Raw genomic sequence first — 20,208 nt, 5'->3', positions numbered from 1 at the left:
TCCGAAGTGCTTGGATTATAGGCATGAGCCACCATGCCTGGTTTAGTATGTGGCCTTTCATGACTGGCTTCTTAAGGGCTTCAAGGTGTCCCCATTTATTTTGGGAGGAGGTAATTTTTTGGATCACATGATAACCATTTTTAACATTTTGAGGGATTCTCCATCAGTACTTTCTTGCCAAATATGCATATGTTGCATTTTCCCACCTGCTCATCAGTTTATCAGCATTTGGGTTGACTCTACCTTTTAGCTTTAAGATTAACTCTTTTATGACCATGTGTTGGTATAAACAAATTTCGGTGTAGACCTATGTTCTTATTTCTCTAGCTTTTAGGATGGACAGTGACTGGAGGGGCGGGGCCTGCTCTCTAGGGAAGGATCATGGAAGATTTTCCAGAGAAACATTTAACAAAGACCTAAAATCCTAAACTAAGAATAACGATGCTTGGGCTATTTAAGGATCAGAAGACATTACTTTGCTTAACTGGGAATGTCCAAAGGAAAGCAAGGTTTTATGACAGGGCTAAAGAGGTGATGGAGTAGATTGTATATGCCTTTTTAAAGAGTTTTTGTCAGCATGACAAAGTTAGTGTTTTAGAGAAGCAGTCTGGGGTGAATAGGTGAATTAATATTAGCAGAGTAAGGTCTTGCAAGCACAATGATCAGCAGACAGTTACCCTGGTCCTAGAAAGAAACACTAGGTAGAGCTATACTAAGAGCATGAGGTTTTAAACAGTGAACAGATTGAAGATAATGTTTGGTTTATTGTGTTCTGAAGATAGGTCTTCAGATATATCCAAGTGTGATTAAAGAAACGAGGGACATCTTCTGTTTTGGAGCTTTCAGCAATTGTGTGGATGCTGCTGCTGGTTTTTAATTGGGCGAAGAATGCTGGGATGGAAGGAGCAGGTGTTAGAAGTAGAATGTGGGTCAGAAGGATAACTGAAGTGGATAATGGCCGTGTAAGTCTTGTGTTCGGGAGGGAAAGGGCCTAATTCCTTTTTAAGAGCTATACCATCGGACAAGGGCTCCTACGGAGACAGTATAGATGAGGCTCTGGTACCCGAGAAGGCAAGGGAGCATTTCAAAACGTATTCAGCTGTCCTGTGCTAGGAAGAGAAGTGGTAAAGAGAAAACAGAGTTGACCTTTGTAAATAACAAGATAATGGCTCTGGTTACTTTTCTTAAATGGGCACAAAATCACAGTAGTAGTGAGCTGAAAATGGAACAAATTTCAGAATGCAGAGGTGGGCCAGTGTTTTCAAAGTGTCATACTGGGGAGTAACTTGGTAAAAACTTGAATTGGGATCATTTGATGGATCTTGAAGTGTAGTTATTTGCTATTGTGAATAATTCAGTGGGAGTTTAGCCACTGATAATATGCCATGGAGGTGGTAATAACGAAATGAAGTTCTTTAAAGAGTGGGAGAGGATAGAAGCACATGTTCTCAGGCAGATCTGGCTTTAGGAGAAGGGATCTTTCCTACTTGGCAGTAAAGCTAGGTGGACGCAAGAGGCAGATCTGATGATGGGCAGAACCTGACTGCTCTCCATGCAGGAGTTTGGGTTAGGCTCTTGTGAATTAACATAGCTCAAGAACCTCTTCACATGAACTTATAAATTACAAATTGCCTGAGTTCTCCATTCCTTAGAATGGGATTAAAGTTTATCAGTAATGATTTTGCCTGTATCTGTTTCCATTAAGTGTTTTTTGTGATTTCTCATAAATTCACACAGTATAAACAAATTCCACAAGAAACTGACTTCCACGTGTTGTCAGACATAGTTATTCATACCTGGCATATTTTATAAGTTGGCTTATTCTGCCTTCATGTATAATTAATCCTACCTTTTTCTAATATTAGACCATCAATTATTTCAAAAGAATAGTTTGCTTCTCTCCTTTTATTAACCTATAAATCATAGTAATAGAAGTATTAATTTTGTATAATTTTGTTTCCACTTCTAGTTCTTGCATATCTGTCTCTCTAAATTCCTATGTAAACATTTTGAAGTCAGGGAACTTCATCTTTTTAGAAGTAGTATCATCTCTTCTCCTATATTAATAAAAATAGTCAATTTAATTGTTAATGTGACGAGACTAGGCATGTTAAGGGTGTTGTGGCCATAGATTGTGATTAATGCAAGAATACAGAGAAAAATTAAAAGGGATGAGGAGGTGATTCATTGAGTAAAAGTGCATGCCACATAAGTCTGACTAATAAGTTAAGACGTTCAGCACCCATGAAAATGCTAGGCGCTAGGGAGGCCAAGACAGGCAGGGAAGCTCATTGGCTTGGTAAAGAGCCCTGACTTAAAACATAAGGTGGACATTAACCAAGAAAGACACCCTTGCTCTCCATTTGCACGTACCCCTTCATATGCATGGATACTCACTGGTTTGAACCTATATATGTCATGTTTATTTTAGTCAGAACCACCTTGAAATGTACTACCAAAAACGTGTTTTTAAAAATATTTAAATGACAGAAATTTCAGAGAATATAACTTTAAATATATATATATATACATACATACACACACACGCTGAGTTTAATGATAATTCTCGAGATGTAGAGAAATAAGGATCAGGAGTTCAAGCCATCTTCACCTACATAGCAAATTCAAGGCCTAGACAATGAGACCTTGTAAAAATATTTTAAAATGTCTGTATACATCTCATTGTATATAAAGAGGATAAGATTGATTGGAGTAGAATTTTGAGTTTATTTCAGTTTTTTGAAAAGGTTTTTAAAAAATTTTAAATTTATTCCTGGCATTTGGAAACTAGATAAGAACCAATTAATCTTTATTGATCTGGTGATACTGTGAAGTCTGGCTTGGGTGGGCTATGGTAGTTGGTGGTCCCTATGTGAAGGTGAGCAGGGTGGGGTGAGTCAAGAATTCCTGCCTGGGCCACTAATAGTGGCAGTGCTTCTAGGGAAAGGCTAGGTCACGTCTACATTTAGGTGAGTCTATAGATTTAAGAAACACACAATTAAAGAGCAGTGAAGTGATGATATAACTGTTCCTGCCTGGGGGTGCTCTGAGGTGAGGTGAGGTGAAGAGGTCGATGCAAACGTTGTGAGGCACTGGGTAGATTCGAGGAAAGGCAGGAGGAAAGGAGAAAAAGGTGAGTGGTAGATACCAACAGAGTCCTAAACAGTGTGCGGACTCAGTTATTCACTCACGCATTATATGGAGATGAGCGTCTGAAGTATTGCTTCTGTGGTGCTTTTCAAAGGATTTTTCTTTTAATGAAGCCTAAGGGACTTCCTGAGGGAGAGGGAGAGCTTTTGTTGGTTTACTGTTTATTTTGTCCTAAGGAGACAGGACTGTGTAGAATTTCTCCTCAGACTTTGGAAGAGCCGCAGTGACACCGTGAGAATTTGAAGTAGTAAGTAGCCTTGAGTAGAGCCACCCTTCTGATGCTGAAGGAGAAGAAAGTAGAGCAGGTTCAAGAAGTGTAGTGTTTCGTAAGTTTTACAATTAAGGCATTCGGGCCATTCACGATAAAGTTTTCCTATGAAGCAGGACAATACACTGAGAGGAGGTTAAAGGCTTAGAGAAAACCAAGAAGCCTTCAGGTGGGTTGCCTTACTTGAAGGCATATTGCCGCATTACTGGTTTGAGCTAGACTGATTTTTGAATTTCATGTAGGAGAATCACATCAGTAATCTATGAAGCACAAATCCTTGGTATCTGTTGCAGGTTCAGGCAGCCCTAATTATAGAAGGGAGCTTCTTAGTGACTGATTCACATTTGAATTCTTGTTTTAAAAGTTAATGAACTGATCTGAGAGGTTTCTTGCACTGTACTATTGTAAACTTTTCATTTGGCTCATTACAACTTCTATGTCCTGGCTTATAAAGAAAACATCTGAGTCTTTAAGTCATGTTTAGGTTTTTCCTTAAAATAATTAAACTACCCCTTTTATATATTTCATTATCCTGCAAACCAAAGCAGGTGTGGTTAATCTTAGACTGTATGTTCTGAGATAGAAAAATAGGAAAGACATGAATTTGTGACCCTTTAACAAGATAGCATCAGTGTATTTTTGGTTTTAGTTTAAACTAACTTTTGAAGGATCACTGAAGGTTGAAAATTCAAAGTTCTAGTTCTGATAAAAGTGGCATATGATCTAAAATTGGCTGATGGGATTAGACTTGTAAATTTGCATGCGTGTGAGGATTCTATCTTTCCTAGGGGGTCTTAAGTTTTAGTTACTAAAAGAGAAAGTAATTATCGTGATTTGCATTCGGTTTTATATTGGAGCAGTAAGATTTTCTAACAAGAATTAACCCACTACTGAGAAACAAGTGTTTGCCTGTTTTGCACGAAGCGGCTTCTAGCCTGGAAGAGCAGGGAAAACAGTTTCATAACTAACTTGGCAGAAGATCTAGGGTTTTTTTTCTTATAAATTTTACTCAAATTTTGTGCTTTTAGGTTTCTACAGTGTGGAGATATTAAACTGACTTTGGTGAACTGTGGTTTTTGCATGAAGCAAGCAGAAAAGTGTGTTGTGAAAAGGTTGATTGGTATAGGGTAGACTATCTTAGCTAACCTTACTGTTGTTGTAAAGTTATTAAGCAATCTTTTCCACAGCATATATTTCAGAAACAGATGTTGCTTCACTCTATATAATGGGTATTATTATTTTTCTTCCTCTAAATGAAATTCTAAATATATATAAGATCACTTTGAAAATCTTTTGTCTTCAAATTTCAAATCCCCATTAATAATTGATAGATATGGCAAATCTTATAAATTGAGTTACCTGCTCCATAGTGTTGCTACTTACTCATCATTTCATTAACATTTGAGTGGTATCCAAAATAGGATGTCAAGAAAGATCAGAATCACAAATTGCTTAGGGAAAACATGTAATTCTGCTCCTCCCGACACACATTAATGTCTCTTAACAAGAGTGTTGGATCTCATTTGAGCAGAGGTTTAAGCACTCTGTTCTAACTTTCTATTTGTTTTTTTAGCACAGACGAAGCTCTAAAGAGGAAGATGTGAAAGACACATTCTGTGTATATCCATAATCATGGCATAGAGATAACTTAGAATTATGTAATTACAACCCTCGTATACACCTGTTTATTTGCATCACACTTTAGATACACTGTTTAACATGCCTGAAGATAATTTGCAAGAATATAAAAGTAAAATTGACAAGCGGCTCTAGTAAGAAGTTAATTGGTTAGGTGATAAATGTCTTCGTATGTAGAACTTCCACTAAAAGCAGAGAACTCTGAAATAATTACTACATCTACATTTGATTTGCCTGATTATATTATGGATGATATTAGCACCTAATATTTATGCAATACATTTGTATCAGTTTATTTTTATAGATAAAAGTAGTTGATTTTTAATACAGACAAAAGTCCTGCCATTGAACAATACAACCAGTTCTACTGAGTTTATTTACTGTATTGTCTAGTACTTTATAGTTAACATGTAAATAGAATATAACAGTTCTATGTCATCTTCATTGACAGTCTTATTAAAGCATGGATAGAAATTTTTGGTTTTTGGTTTTGGTTTTTGGTTTTTGGGGGAGTTTTCGAGACAAGGTTTCTCTGTATTGTTTTGTTTTGGAGGTTGTTCTGGAACTTGCTCTGTAGCCCAGACTGGCCTGGAACTCAAAGATCCATCTGCCTCTGCCTCTTGAGTGCTGGGATTAAAGGCATGTACCACCAACACCCGGCTCTAAGTTTTATTGAGATCTCCATTTAGATTGATGCAGCTCAAAGGTTTTTCTTTGTTATTTTAGTTAGCATATAGTTGAGTATATTAATTTTGGCTAGAACTTAATAATGCATCCTGAGAATTTTTCCAGTTTGGCAATCAGTTAACACTGATGTAGTTTTGACTCCTAATTATTTTGAAGAATATTTTTTGCTGAGAATATAGCTCTGGGGTGGGGCACTTGTCTAGCATGTGCAAAATCCTGATTTGATTCCCAGACTCATACCATGAAAAGGTTCTTTTTTTAAAGTCTTAGGGGATAACAATAATTTTTGGTTTTCTAGAACTGCATTACTGTTTTCTCCAAATGTGCTAAAGCTCTTTGTTCCAAGCAAAGAAGTGAATCTAAGATACAATCATTATCTGAAAAACAGACACATTTACAAACATGTAACTAATGAGACAGATAGTATATTAACCACAGCCCAACACTAGCCTATATAGAACACATAATTTTTAAACATTAATGCAGTGAAGATCCAGTGAAGTTCTGTGTGGTTTGATTATTTAAAGAAGTGTAAATAAAATGAAAAGGAAGATATTTTCATGTAGCAGTATTTACATATGTTATTTTTGCATTTTGATAATTCAAAGGTTATTTGCAGTGAATCTTAAAACTCTCAATTTGTTAAAATATGGGTGGTTACATTTTATGATTGTTAAAAAAATATTGAATTAAATTTTCATAATGACCAAGAATAGATTTTTCCTCAAATTATAATTTCTAAGATAAATTTGCTAATAAACTTTTTAACTGTTTTAGTGAACTATTCAAATGGAAATGTACTTGTTATGTATTTAATTTCATGGGACTATTATACTCAAAAAAATCTTGGTAGGTTTTACATGTCATAGGATATTTACTTGTAGAAAGTTTGCTTGATTATCATTTTTAATCAGTCATTCTGTGTTTAGTCTTTAAGAATTTTTTATGCCATGAAAACTTTCTCGTGGCAAGTTAGTGTTCCATCTACCATCACGATACATAGAAACATGAGTAAACAGGACTTCTCTATCTTACTAAAATACTAGAAAAATGTGAGTAGGAAACATTTGAACTCTTCCATATTTCAAAGCAATCAAGGAATTGCTTTTATTTCTACATATCTTTGAAACTTAAGATCACTGCATTTTAAGTTATTACATAGTGTCAATTCCAGAATAAGTAGATTAGAAAGGTAAATTGTTTTGACAGCCATCTTCTCTCCTTAATGAAACTTATCCTGTCTCCCAGCTGTAAAAACTAACCGTCCAAGTCACTACCCATTCCCCTTAGTCTGTTACATGTCCTGCTTTGGATACTAAGCAAACATTTTTCATCTAGTTTTTGCATCAGTAACCCAGGAAATCTAAGGTACTTTCGGATTTTCCTTTCCTGCTGCAGGTCAACAAGAATCTCTCAATGACTTCATCACTACCAGGCCCTGCAAGGAAGCCGCGGGTGAAACAGTCATTTGTGCTGACCACTGATGAGATAATTCATCAGTTTGGATTACCTCAGGCCGGTGAGCAGCCTTCATGCTTTGCATATTCCTTGTAATGTTCAATGCTGTTGTCTTATGAATGTACTTATTTCTATTCAGAAATAAAACTTGTGTGGCAATCTAATAGTTTTCATACTTGATAAAGAATTGTTCTCTAGCATCTTTTTTCCTAAAGCCGTAGAAATGATTTTAAAGTTCAGAATTGGTAACTTTAACATTAACTACCTTGAACTTATACTGTTAAAGAGATCATTTAAAACTTGAAAAACACATTTTAAATATGTACAATATTAAATCTGAATTTTTCGATTGAATAAAAGAACTATAGCTTATGAATAATTTTCTTTTTAACTGTTCTTAAATTTTATAAAGAGCTAACTAAAATGTGCCTTTTGGTGGGATATCAGTGATATCACAATGATATCCCATCTCTCAAGTTGCAAGTTAATAGAATATACATAAAATCCACATTAATCATTGAATTAAAATGAATTGTACAATTAAATTTTATACTAATGTTTTAAATGCACATGAACAAGGTCTTCAAAATTAAAGAAAATATGAGAAATACCACCTTAGAATTGAAAAATGACTTTCTGTTAGTTATTTACGATATTCTACCTTCTACCAAATCAAGAACTGAAGCATCACAAGATACTTATCTGAAGAGATGGATACAAAAATTTTTAGCTTGAATAGTTGAACGTAGTTTACTTAGATTTGGGGACCATATTACTTTTCTACTGTGAAAATACTTGGAATTTATCATTATAGAGGTTAATGGTAATTGCTATATAAATGCTTAGATTTAGAAACTTTACATATATCCTTGTAACTTTTATTACACCTGTCTTAGAATTTTTATTACAAAACTGAAAATTATATTTGGTGAGGTAACTCTTAAGCTGAGGTGCCATGAAAACATTTTATAAGTGTAAGGCACTGTATAAATTTGACATCTACATCATAAACATGCCAAGTTTAAAAATACTTGAAATCTCAATTTCAAACCACCATAATTAAGTTGCCCCACATCTCACAAGCTTTAAATTGGATGTCCACCTGAATTTATAACAATACCAATCACTGTTATTATGAAAAGTGTACCATGTGGTGCTCATCAGACTTTTATTCTTTATGCTGTACAGAAATATTTGGCTAGAGTTCGAGGTTACCCTTATAATGGCTGGAAAAAAAGGGACCTGTCTTGTCCATCAGTTCTTAAGCACTGTCTTTCTGATGAGGTCATTTTTTTCTGGAAAGAAGTCTTGTCTCAAAGGCATAGATGTTGAGTCTCTGATTGCATTACTGTATTCTTAAATCAATTTGAGAAACTTTGTCTGTCAGCCAATAAGGAATAGATAATAAACACTTTCATATTCTACGGAAGGAAAGAACAGAAAGGCTAGATGGGAAGGTGCTCCCAGTGGGAAGAGTGATGATCACAGAACAGATAATAAAGATTCAGAATAGAGAAACAACTGCATCTGATAAAGGCAAATCTTGCAAACTTCAGAAACTTAGATGGGAGTCATGCCATTTACCTTCAGCTTTCATAGCAGTGGAGTCTGAGTTTGCATATTTGTGTCATGAATGTCTATGCATAGGCATACTATCCTAGACATTACCAGTGAGCCATAGGATACAGGTAATGTGGCCACACCTGACTTTTGTTTTGGTCACTAATGTGGTTGACCTCATTTTTTAAGTCATATCCATCCTAGAAAGTTTTTATATAATATACATTATATGCATAGTAAAATAGAAATATGTGATCAATAGTAAGTTGACCACTAGCAGGGCAGTGGTGGGACACACCTTTAATCCCAAAACTCAGGAGGCAGTCCCAGCACTCCACCCACTGATAAGTTGCTTGTGACTAAGACAGTTTGTGTTCAAACTATACTAAACCAAGGAATTCACTTTTAATTTTCTATAGAGAATAAAATTACCCAAAGGCTTGACTATGAAAAGTATATCATATGCTATGAGATAAAATATTTTTAAAAACCATTACTGATATCTGAGAGACAAGATAAGGTGGAAAAGAGCTCCCATGGAATACTTAGTTTAGCTATTTACCATTTTTTAGGGTTTTTTAAGGCTCTCATCCTGGTGTAATGTGGTTTTTGATCTCTAGTGAAATCAACAAGCACTCTGGAGATAAATATTATGTGTTTTGTCTATATCGAGGTCCCATTCAACCAGCTTGGTAAGTCTTTAGAGCTAGACTTTAAAATGACACTAGACATGGGTTACATACCTGTAGTGCCACTGACTCAGAAAGCTGAGGCAGGAAGAGGACCTGAACTTACAACAGTAAGACCACTCTGGTTCACATAGCAAAATCCTAAGTGTGAGTTATCTAGTAGACTAAATCACTGCCATGAGTAGACAGGGGAGAAAATTATCAAAAGTTTCCATTGCTGCCAGTGCAGCATCTCTACAAGTTACTATTCAAAGAGAATTTTATGTATTCAGTGTATTTTATAGCATTTCTCTAAATTAAATATAATTCAGATTAAATAGGTAAGTCAAGCAAGATAAAGTAACTTTATTCATTTAATCTTATCTTTTTAATTATAAACTTGGGTTTGGATTACATCTAAACTGGAAACAGGATGATTCTTGCATTTCAAAGGAAAAATACATTTTTGGCAAAAATTAGGAAATACAATAGCTCAATAAACACAGCTGATGTTAAAAGGGGGTTTCCATTTTAAGGAAAGTAAATTAAACTTCAAAGAATTTTCTCAGCCCACCAGAGTTGGCAGAGCTTTCTGTCAGTGTTACATAATGAACTTCAAACTGCTAATTGAAAGAGTGTCTATTGAATTCTTACTTCAAACTTTTCAAAATTCCAGAATTTCAATTCAGTGGTGAGATAAATGGACAGAACTAATTCTCGTAGATTAAAGATAATCTACAAAATTAACTGATTTTATATAAGCAGATAACTTTAACTGCACTTTAGGTTATTAAAAAATCAAAAATTTGTAATAGTTTTTGAAAGGAGTTTATTTTCAAAAGAAACACTTTTCAGAATTCAATACAGACATCTCTCTCCAGCCAGATGCACTTATATTTCCTACTTCAGAGTATTTTTAGGGTTGTAAAAAATATTTTGACTTTGAAATACATAATACTTGGATAACCTCATGGTATTTACTCTAAGGTTTCCCCATCCTCATCTTGAGATCACGTAATATGCATTCTGACTAAAGTAATAGAGGAAATCTTATTTACGACCTGGCCTAATAAAACTGAAGTGTTTGTAGGAGAGATGTGTCTTAAGGGCAAACAATGAATACAGGATATACTACACTGAGGTGTAGGCATAAAAGAATCTTCAAGTGTCTCAAGTGGGAATAATCCAATAGACCTCACTTAATTTTTGAAACGAGCTTTCTGCGTTAAGTGCCAACTCTAGGTCATTTTTGGAATGTGGCATTAAGATCATAAACTATTTAAAAACCAAGGTAACATGTCAAAATCTGTGTTAAGAGTACACGGGTGTGCAAGAGCACACTTTGCCCCACAGATGACACAGCTACAGAAGACTCCCTTTGCTAGCATCTGAGTTTTCTGTCTTCAAAAACATCATTTCAAGAAATGTGAAGAATGTGAGGAGCTTCACATAACCCTATCTTATAGCCCTTGAGAAAATAGCCTAGGTCTTTCTTTAACATCCATACATGTCTGTATGCCTGCTTATGGGAGGAAAGGTATTTTGTTATCACTAAAATATGTTGTTATATTTGCTGGCTAATAGATGCAGTAATGTGTAAAGAAACCAATTTCAAATTAGGAATTAACAACACTTTTCTAATTCTGCCTTTGTTGCTCAGCAAGTCACTTACCTATTTTACCTTAAGTGTATAGTAGGCCAAACAGTATGCTAGTACTGATTGGTGACAGTAAAACTTAAAAGGCTGTCACGAGCCAGTAGTTGACAATGCATGGCTTGCATGCTTGAGGCCCTGGTTTTGATTGCCCATACCTTAAAATGTTTTGTTTCTTAGAACTTGTCTTCAAAGAATCAGTACGTGGTGGTGTTAGACAAAAAAGCAAATGAGTGTAGTTCTGTAGTTTAGTAAGGGACACCTAAGTCAGACTTAGGGCCCAGGTCATGTTAAGAATGTCTTTCAAAGTTCTGGTCACTGTTTTCATCTCTATTTGGGTGTGTGTGTTCACTGTTCCATGTAAGTGGCTTTTATTTGTCCTTCATATCTAAATATGAAGGAGCAGTTCTACATATGACTTACCTCTTGTAATATGTAAAGAACTGTAATCTCACTAGCTGTTCCTATTGCCTGTATATATTGTATATTCGTGTTACAATTACATTTTAATGTTTTAAAGTAAACTAGTTCATATACAATGCCTAGGTTTCTTTTTAACATCCATACATGCCCGTATGCCTGCTTATGTAAACATGTGGATAAGTTTAGATAAATAGAAACTAGAGGTACCTCATCAAAACAAAGGACAGGGAGCTTAATATAACATTGAATGAAATGCTATGAATATCACAGATATTCGGCATGTTTCTGAAATCTTGGGATAGTTCTTTTACATGAGTTTATTTTTAAAGTTTGAAATTTCTAATCTGTTCTTTTCAAGCTCAGCAGCTATGCGGGCACTGCTCTTCCCAGTGACCGGTTCTTCACCCTTATCTTACTTGACCGATCATCAGCTTTTGATACATTTGGTTACTTCTTAATGCATGGTTTCCGGGACACCACACTCTCTTGGTATTTCTCTTATCTTGTAAGTCAGTTCTGTTTTCTTAGGCTAGATGCTTCCTGGTTCCTGACATGTCTTAATATACTATTTTTCCCCAGATGAGCTCTTTTTTGTTCCCTGCATCAGCTGGCATCCTTGGTAGCTACATGATTTTAAATCAAACTCAGATACCAGTAACTGTCTATAATGTTTTACATTGAACCTAGACATCTTTCCTGTCTACTTTAAGTTCTCATTTACTCTTACTCAGGTTGTTGTCCACTAAGTCTGTACTAAGAGTTTCAAGGCTTTCCTGAAAGAACTCAAGTGCATGCCTTTGCATTCTGTGGTTTAGTCAGTTTGGGTTGAGTAGTGAGTATCTATGATATCATAAAAGTTACTGGTAATGTTTTCTTTAAATGAATATCCACCCCTTATTTGAGGTAATCAACTAACAATGGAAATTAGGTTCAGGAGCCAGACCTTCTGGTAAGGCTAGTGACCTCAAGATCAAGGCAGTTTTTGTATTTTCCAGAATTTTAAGTGTACATTTTCAGGAAGCTGTTTCCTTGAATGAAAAAATGAATGAAGGCAAAGAATGGCTCTTTGTGTTCTTAGTCAGTACCTTGCCTACCAGTCTGAGAGCCAGGGTGATGAGAAATATAGAAACTGACAAATGACTGCATGGAGTGACTGGTCAGTGTTTTAAAATAATGTAGGAGGGTTTGTGTTACAAACGTTTAATAAGGAGACTATGCTCTTTGCAATGTAATTTTTCTCTCAACTTTTCTCCCTGAAAAAGTATTTAGCATAATTTTCATAAAGAGTAAATTTAAAAATGACTTGGACAACTCTTAGGTAGAATCAGAAACACTGTATTTTTGGCAGAAAACTGTTCCTTGGTTTTAAAAAATAAACACTTAACCTAAAAACTAGTCAGGTTGAGCCTGTGGAGGGGCAGCTCTGTGCAGGGCCTCAGCCCAGCACATGGTAAGATGAACATGAAAGCTTGCCTTCATGCTCTCCCAGTCTGAGAATTCAGCAGGCAAAGAAGTCACAATGCTGATGGTGATGAGTCTAACAGGAATAGGCATGTAACTGGGACACAAGAGAACAAATCTCATTAAATGTATAACTTTATGAAATGGTCTTAGTTTCATGGTCCTACTTAGAAATCTGTGGTACATGTACACTATAGAGCAGTATTGTCTGTCCAGGGGATTTTCTAAGTGGTAGCTCAGACCTGAGACTCTGAATCATGTTATTGACACTGTGTAAAGCTAATGTATCACAAGTCCTGTGGGCCTTTAATTGTCCTACTTTTGAAACTAGAACTGCTACCGCTACTGCAGCATTCCGAGAGTAAGGGAGTAGTAAATACCTGTGATTCATGCTATCATATAAATGTGAGACGTGTAGGTGCACTTGTATGCATGCTTATTTTGTGTATTTGCCCTTTTGAATACGACTTAGTTCTCCATATTTATGGCTGTTGAATTTGAGGAAAAATAGGAAGTGATTGGGTTATTTCTCTTGGGGTTACCTTATTTTATTCCCCCTGCCTTTGGTAGTAACAATATGAAGTTGAATGTCTTAGTCTTTTAGTCTATATTTTGAAGTATTTAAAGGGTTGAAAGTAAAACAATTTAAAAGCTAATGGCAAAGGCAGTTTTAAAATTATAAATGTTAAAGGCTAGGCTCACAACCCTTGTCATAAATGAAAAGTAATACTGGTTCTATAAAACTAACAAATACTCACATTAAAATATCCATAACTATGTCAAATGCCTTAAACAATCCCTGTATCTCCAGCATCCAGTCAGTTCATATTTTTATTGGTGGTTGTTATTTTTGTATCGGGTATATTAGTATCAATTTCAATTAACCTAGAAAATACTGCTTGATAATTGTCTTATAAAATATCAGTGTTTTAAATTTATCTATTTCATTGTGGTTTTATTTAGGCAAAACCTGTGGCAATACTATGAGTGATAATCACTTTTGCACATCAAATGTCATGTGTTGCCAGGATATCCTACTGCTGGCGTTGCTAAGTTTAGTCACTGATTAAGGAGGTGGACACCAGATCTCTCCCTGTTTCAATTACTGTGCATTCTGTTAATCATGTGAATGCCCTCTTCCCAATAGACTTTCTTAGTAGTCTTGGCATCCATCAGTTACTTGTCCTGCTTTTCCAAAGTGACCATTTCCTGCTAATTTATTGCCTTGTGTTCTTCAGTGGAAATATATTGGTTCCTTTTTGTTCCCTTTTGAGTTCATATGTGTAGCTGCCCTGGTACGCATAAATTAATACTTCCTTGTAGTCATCCACCACCTCTCGTTCTTATACTTTTTCCTCTCCTCTCTTCCACAGTGATCTTTGTACCTTGGGGGCGGGGTGTGTGTGATGTTCCTTATAGGGCAGAGCATAGTTAGTCATGATAACCATGTCAGAGACCATGACAGCAGGCAGACATGGCACTGGAACAGTAGGTGAGAGCTCACATAATGAAGAAACCACCATAAGGCAGTGAGAGAAACAGAAAGACACTTGGAATGGCATGGATTTTTTGAACCTCAGACCTCACCCCCACAGTGACACACCTTCAAGGCCATTACCTCTAATCCTTCCCAAACAATTCTACCAACTAAGCTAAGTATCAAAACAAATGAGTCTTTGGGGGGGGGGGCATTCTCATTGAAATCACCACAGCCATAAACTGCAAAGCTTAAACTCACTAAGCTTCTCTAATGATGGTTGAGAGATACTTTGATCTATGAGTGCATATGGTGATATTTATGACTTAGTAAAGCTTTGTGATGTGTCTCTTTGGCACCTCTCAGAATGATTCAAGTTCAATCCATTTACTTAAACTTCATTTTTCTTAATAGCTGAATAGTATTCCATTGTGTAAATGTACCACACGATTTGGCTGTTTCAATTTCCTGGCTATTTTGAATAAAGCAGCAGTGAACATGCTCAGAAATCTAGAGCAAGATAGAGTATTTTCAGTATACTCCCAAGAGTGGTATAACTGGATCATAAGGTAGAGTTTTCTTTACGCTTTGAGAAACATCCATATTGATTTCTATCATGGACATACCAGTTTACACTTCTAACAGCATGGGAGTCTTTCCATTTACTATCTTCAATTTTTCTTTAGTGTCTTAAGATTTTCAGTATACAAATCTTTGGTTAAATTTATTCCAAGCTTTTTTTTGTATGTTTTGTTTTCTGATACATTTCCGAATGTTTTATCAGTTGTAGAAAGTTTCTGGTAATATATTTAGAGTATTTTACATACAGAATCAGATCATCTGCAAATAGAGATACTTACATTTTCCTCTCCTATTTGCATCCCTTTGTTTTTCACTTTCTAGCTAAGACTCTGGGATTGTGTTAATCAGGGTTGGAGAGGGTGTTGTGCCTATTCTCATGTCCTTTAATGTGAACCACTTTGCCTTTGACTGTTTTCCTTGCGTGTAATGTCAAGGTTCACTTTGTAGTTTTCCTGCCCCAGAGACCTATCATTTCTTTGATAGTTTTGATGCTGTAAATGACTGATGAAAGCCAGAAGCTACATTCTAAGGCTCAGGCACTTGCTACTGCCTGTGAGTCATTACTCTTAGACCTTTTCACTCAGTAAACATATCTAGAAAGTAGTTCTTAAAATGATACTGTCACTTCAAGTTTAAATTACCTTCGTTTGTATGCTTTGGATTTTCATAACATGAACTTGTCATTTATCAAACAAAGTTAAAGCCAGGCAGTAGTGGTGCACACCTTTAATCCCAGCACTCAAGAGGCAGAGGCCAGCCTGGTATCCAAAGAGTTCCAAAACAGCAGGACTATGTAGGAGGAAGTCTGTCGCGTATCGTTACAGCGTCCGTTGAAGCCTACAGGACTATATGGAGAAACCCTGTCTGAAAAAAACAAAACAAGCAAGGAACAAAAGATTACAAATATTTTCTCCACTTTTCTATTCAACTCTGAAATACAAAAGCCTTATTTAGAAGAGGTTTTCCCATAACCTAGATTGGCAGCAAAGTTTACCTGTTTTCAACCATGATTGCTTCATCTTTTATATTAAGTTATCTGATGCATTTAGAATGTTATACTGGTATAGATTGTAAGATATAGATCAATTTTCCCCAAAATTTTCATCTGGTTGTGTAACACCACAAACCAAAAACAGTCTTTTCATTTTTTAGTGCAAATATGCATTTGTCTCTTTTCAAAAAATATTTTAAACATTTCTGGTCTGTATGTCAATTTGAATCAGCACTGCATTGTTTTAGTTGAAGGTTTCCCTTACCCTTAAATATGCATCATGGTTTTTGTTTTATTTCTGTTTGGTTGATTTTTCTTTTTAAAGAAATGAAACTGTCTTTTAGATAATACAATTTTAGACAGTCCCAAATCAATGCTAAAACTATCATAATAACAAATAGAAATTCAGAGAACATGATATAAAACTCAGTATATAAAACAGATACCCTTTTACATATTTAAATAAATTAGATATGATGGAGAATATCCCATGTCCATGAAAATTTCAAAGATGAAATATTTGATAATGTAAGAAATGTACAAACAGTCGAGGAAAGCAGTAATATATTTCTGAAGTGCAGTTATCTTGAAGAAATGTTGACATTCTTTGTGACCAATATAAAATGCGAATTAAGATTTCAGTTAAATGGAAGTTTCTTTCCTTGGCATCACATAAACTGGCCTAAAATTCATATGGATCATGAAAGAAATCCTAGGAAAGTCTTGAGGGAAGGAAAGGAAAAGAAACCAGGAATGAACACAGCTGAATCCGTCCTTTCTCTAGGCTGTGACTGGAAATAGAGTTCAGAGGGTCAGCACTGAACTGGCAAATGGGAGGTCCCGGCTGGTATTCAGCCCATGTGCCTCGGCCTTCTGTTTCGTACATTTCAGAAGCACTTACGGTTTTAGTACATACAACCTATATTCTCCTGGGATATAATGGTTTTTATTTCATTTCCCACAGTCAGGTGTCTTAGTTAGGGTTTCTATTGCTGAGAAGAGATACCATGAACCATGTAAAATCTTCTAAAGGAAAACATTTCACTGGGGCTGGCTTACAATTCAGAGGCGCTTAGACCATTGTCACCATGGCAGGAAACATGGCAGCATTCAGGCAGAGAATGACACTGGGGCTGACTTGAACTTCTGAAACTTCCAAGTCCACCCCCTGTGACATGCTTCAACAAGACCTAATAGTGCCAACCCCTGTGAGCCTCTGGGGACCATTTTCATTCCCACCACATCACGTAACCAAAGCATAATTCATTTATTCTTATCCTGCTATGACTTTCATGTGGTCTGGTGGAAATCTGTTGGAGGAATGTCTCTTAAGAGTTTTAGGCCTTCAAATAGTTAGATGAGGTCCATTTACATAGTAGAGAGTGATGTACCTTATTTGGGTTCTTCTAGCTTAACTGTTGCTATCATCCAATAAAATGTCTTCAAAGAAACATCTAGACTAGTATTTGACTAAGTATCTGGATACACAGCTTAGCCAAATTGACATGTGAAGTTAACCAGCACAGTAAACCATGTATATTTTCAGATGTTGCATGCCGACAAACTTAACATCAATAGATGATGAAGCTGTTTCAGATGTCCGCTATGGTGATTGCTTTGTATGTTTTTAACATCCTTCAACAAAAAATGTACTGCCGTGTTTCAAACTGTTTGTACATGCCATTGAAATTTAAAACTAAGATAACTTATATAACACATTTCTAGAATTTATGTCATAGAGGTCTGAGGAGATTGCTCAGTGGTTAGAGTGCTTGCCACACAATCCCTGAGGACTGTAGTTCAGATTTCCAGAACTCGAGTTAACAGCAGATGGGCATGACATCCTGCCAGTGATGTCAGAGTCCAAGAAGTGGAGATTCCATCTGAGTGAGCTGGATAGCTACATTTGTCATTAGTATATGTTAGTTCTGAGCTTTAACTATTACTCATACTCTACATAAGGTAGCATGCAATGGAGGAAGATACTCAATGTCTGCCTTTAAATGCAGTTTCTAATATAGCCTACTCTTGAAGTTGAAAACTGAAATCTGAAGGGTTTTCTTTTGTTCCCCCCCTCACTATAATTTTCGTAGAAACTCTATGAATGTAAAAAGAGGGGGAGAGTGTTTTATTATCCTTTTAAATTACTTTTTATTTCTAATTCAACAAGACCACTCATTTGGAAGCAAATGAGCCATTCCACATTCTTATTGATGGCAACTAAGAGAGTTATAAGATGCAGGGGACAGTAGAAATTGCACAAATTGACAAGAACCAAAATTATTTACATTTTCTAATTTGTCTTTTTTACTTAAAGATAAGATCAATCTGTGAACGAATATCTTTTCCTCAATTACCTTTAACACTTTACATTCAAGGGAAAGGTCTGCTTCATTTGATCTTCTGTTTTATTACACTATTTCATCTCTCATCTTTGAGTATCAGGCAGTCACTCAGTAAATATTAGTTGGTTGGACCAAAGTTCTAAAGTACTTCACATGCTATTGGCAAATGGGTCCTGAAAGTGGGAGGGGTTGTTTTTGTATTGCTTGAAGGTGTGTTTTGTTTTGTGACTAGGGTTTACTGAATGGTTTGGGACTGCATCCAATTTCTAATTCTCCTGTCTCTAGAGGACTGTAACAGCTACCCTCAGCTTCCTCAGCCCCAAGATTGTATGCATCACCATACTCAGCTCCTGAAACATGTTTGAAGCAAATGTGTATTCTTAAACATATTATGCTTCATTTTAAAGATATTATTTCAAAGTGGCATAAAGCTATAGTTTTGTCTTGATCTCAATTCACCCTTTTTACTTTAAGAAAAATAAGTACTTACAAAAGACAGGAACTTAATTAACATTTTGCTTAAACTGGGAATTTGTTAACTACTGTTAGTAGACTTTGTAGTTCTCACCTCCAGCATCTGTGTGACATCAATTAGCATTATTTGAACAAAACTATTCTAGTAAACTTACAATATTAGCTCACTTGTTTGCTATTGGACAGACACTGGAAGCTGAGACCCATGCCTGTGTTCATTTTTAGCTTGTGCCCGACTTTGAACTAGTGTCTTACAGATCAAATGCAGGATATTATATACTTTATAGGATACTTATGACAAAAAAGTGCACTAAAAAGACACTTGGAACAAAAAGATAAATCCACATGTGATAAAAGGATATTTTTCAAGATTAGCCCTTATTGTTACCATTGTCAAGAGAAAAAAGCAGAGCTTTCTGACATTCTATGGTGATTGAATAAATAACAGAATATATCACAGTAGGAAGTTACATCAAAGAAATTCAAATGGATTTATTCTTTTGCAAAAATAAGGAAGTAGTGATTCTTTCACAGCTTTTATGGTGTTATAGTCTAAATCTAGTGACCTCAAGTCAGAAATAACTTTCCCAGAAGAATTGCAGCAGAGACCAGATAATGGTATAACTTTTGTGCCGATAGGATATGACTACATCGCCAACTGTTGCTAGATGCCACCTGAATGGGAAAAGTGGCTTAGCTGACCTTAAATTGTGTCTTAGCTAAATTCATCAACTGTTCCTGACCAAGAATCTGTGACAATTCAGACAGACCTTACCTTCTGAGGAACACTTTTTTATAAACTGATGTTTTCAAATAAAATGGGCATAATAACCAAATGCTGTTCTTTGCTTTCTGCAGCATTCATCAGCATGGAAAGAAGGCCTTTTATGCGCCAAGTAGATCCACCACCAATGGTAAGGGAGTCTCTGTCTCTGTGTTTGTGTGTGGTTAAAACTGGTAAGAAACTACAAAATGGTGCTAGTTGACACCATTGCTGAAAATCCTCTTAACTTCTCTTTTCCAGAGTTATAGCCCTACACGAAAATTAACTTCATATTTCCAATTAAAGAAAACCTATTCTTTTCAAAACATAGGAAAACAAGATACAGTCTTTTACAGCCACTTGTTCCTATCTTTTTGATTAAAAAAGGACAAAGCCTTAATTCTGACAAAATTACATTACTTAGTAGTACTTTGGTACTAGATGTTTGCTCTAGTAGAGAAAGATGTATAATATACAGAATAGCTTTGTCAAAGGCATTGTCAAAACCCATACACCTTTACACATAACTATACAGAACTAAAGTCTACACTGCAAAATACACATGGCAGAAGAAAACATCACATATAAATAATACTCAAACATTTTGGC

At 35.7% G+C, this 20,208-nt stretch overlaps 1 protein-coding gene across 7 annotated transcripts in view; it reads left to right on the top strand.

Moving 5' to 3' along the window:
• Positions 1-20,208, top strand: part of Ahi1 (Abelson helper integration site 1) — a 127,329-nt gene that overhangs the window by 62,290 nt on the left and 44,831 nt on the right. For all 7 annotated transcript variants that reach the window (XR_005869623.1, XR_005869622.1, XM_040728415.1 and 4 more), the window contains 2 exons: positions 7,142-7,262; positions 19,695-19,750. Coding sequence is in view for 5 of the 7 variants with exons in the window: in XM_040728415.1 (XP_040584349.1) it covers positions 7,142-7,262; positions 19,695-19,750 (177 nt within the window). In the remaining 2 variants the exon portion in view is untranslated. The remainder of the gene's footprint in view (positions 1-7,141; positions 7,263-19,694; positions 19,751-20,208) is intronic.

This window comes from Mesocricetus auratus, unplaced genomic scaffold (genome assembly GCF_017639785.1).
Source record: "Mesocricetus auratus isolate SY011 unplaced genomic scaffold, BCM_Maur_2.0 Super-Scaffold_100018, whole genome shotgun sequence".
Classification (NCBI taxonomy): Eukaryota; Metazoa; Chordata; class Mammalia; order Rodentia; family Cricetidae; genus Mesocricetus; species Mesocricetus auratus.
Note: the sequence above shows the minus strand (reverse complement) of the source record. Positions and strands in the feature narration are given on the sequence as shown.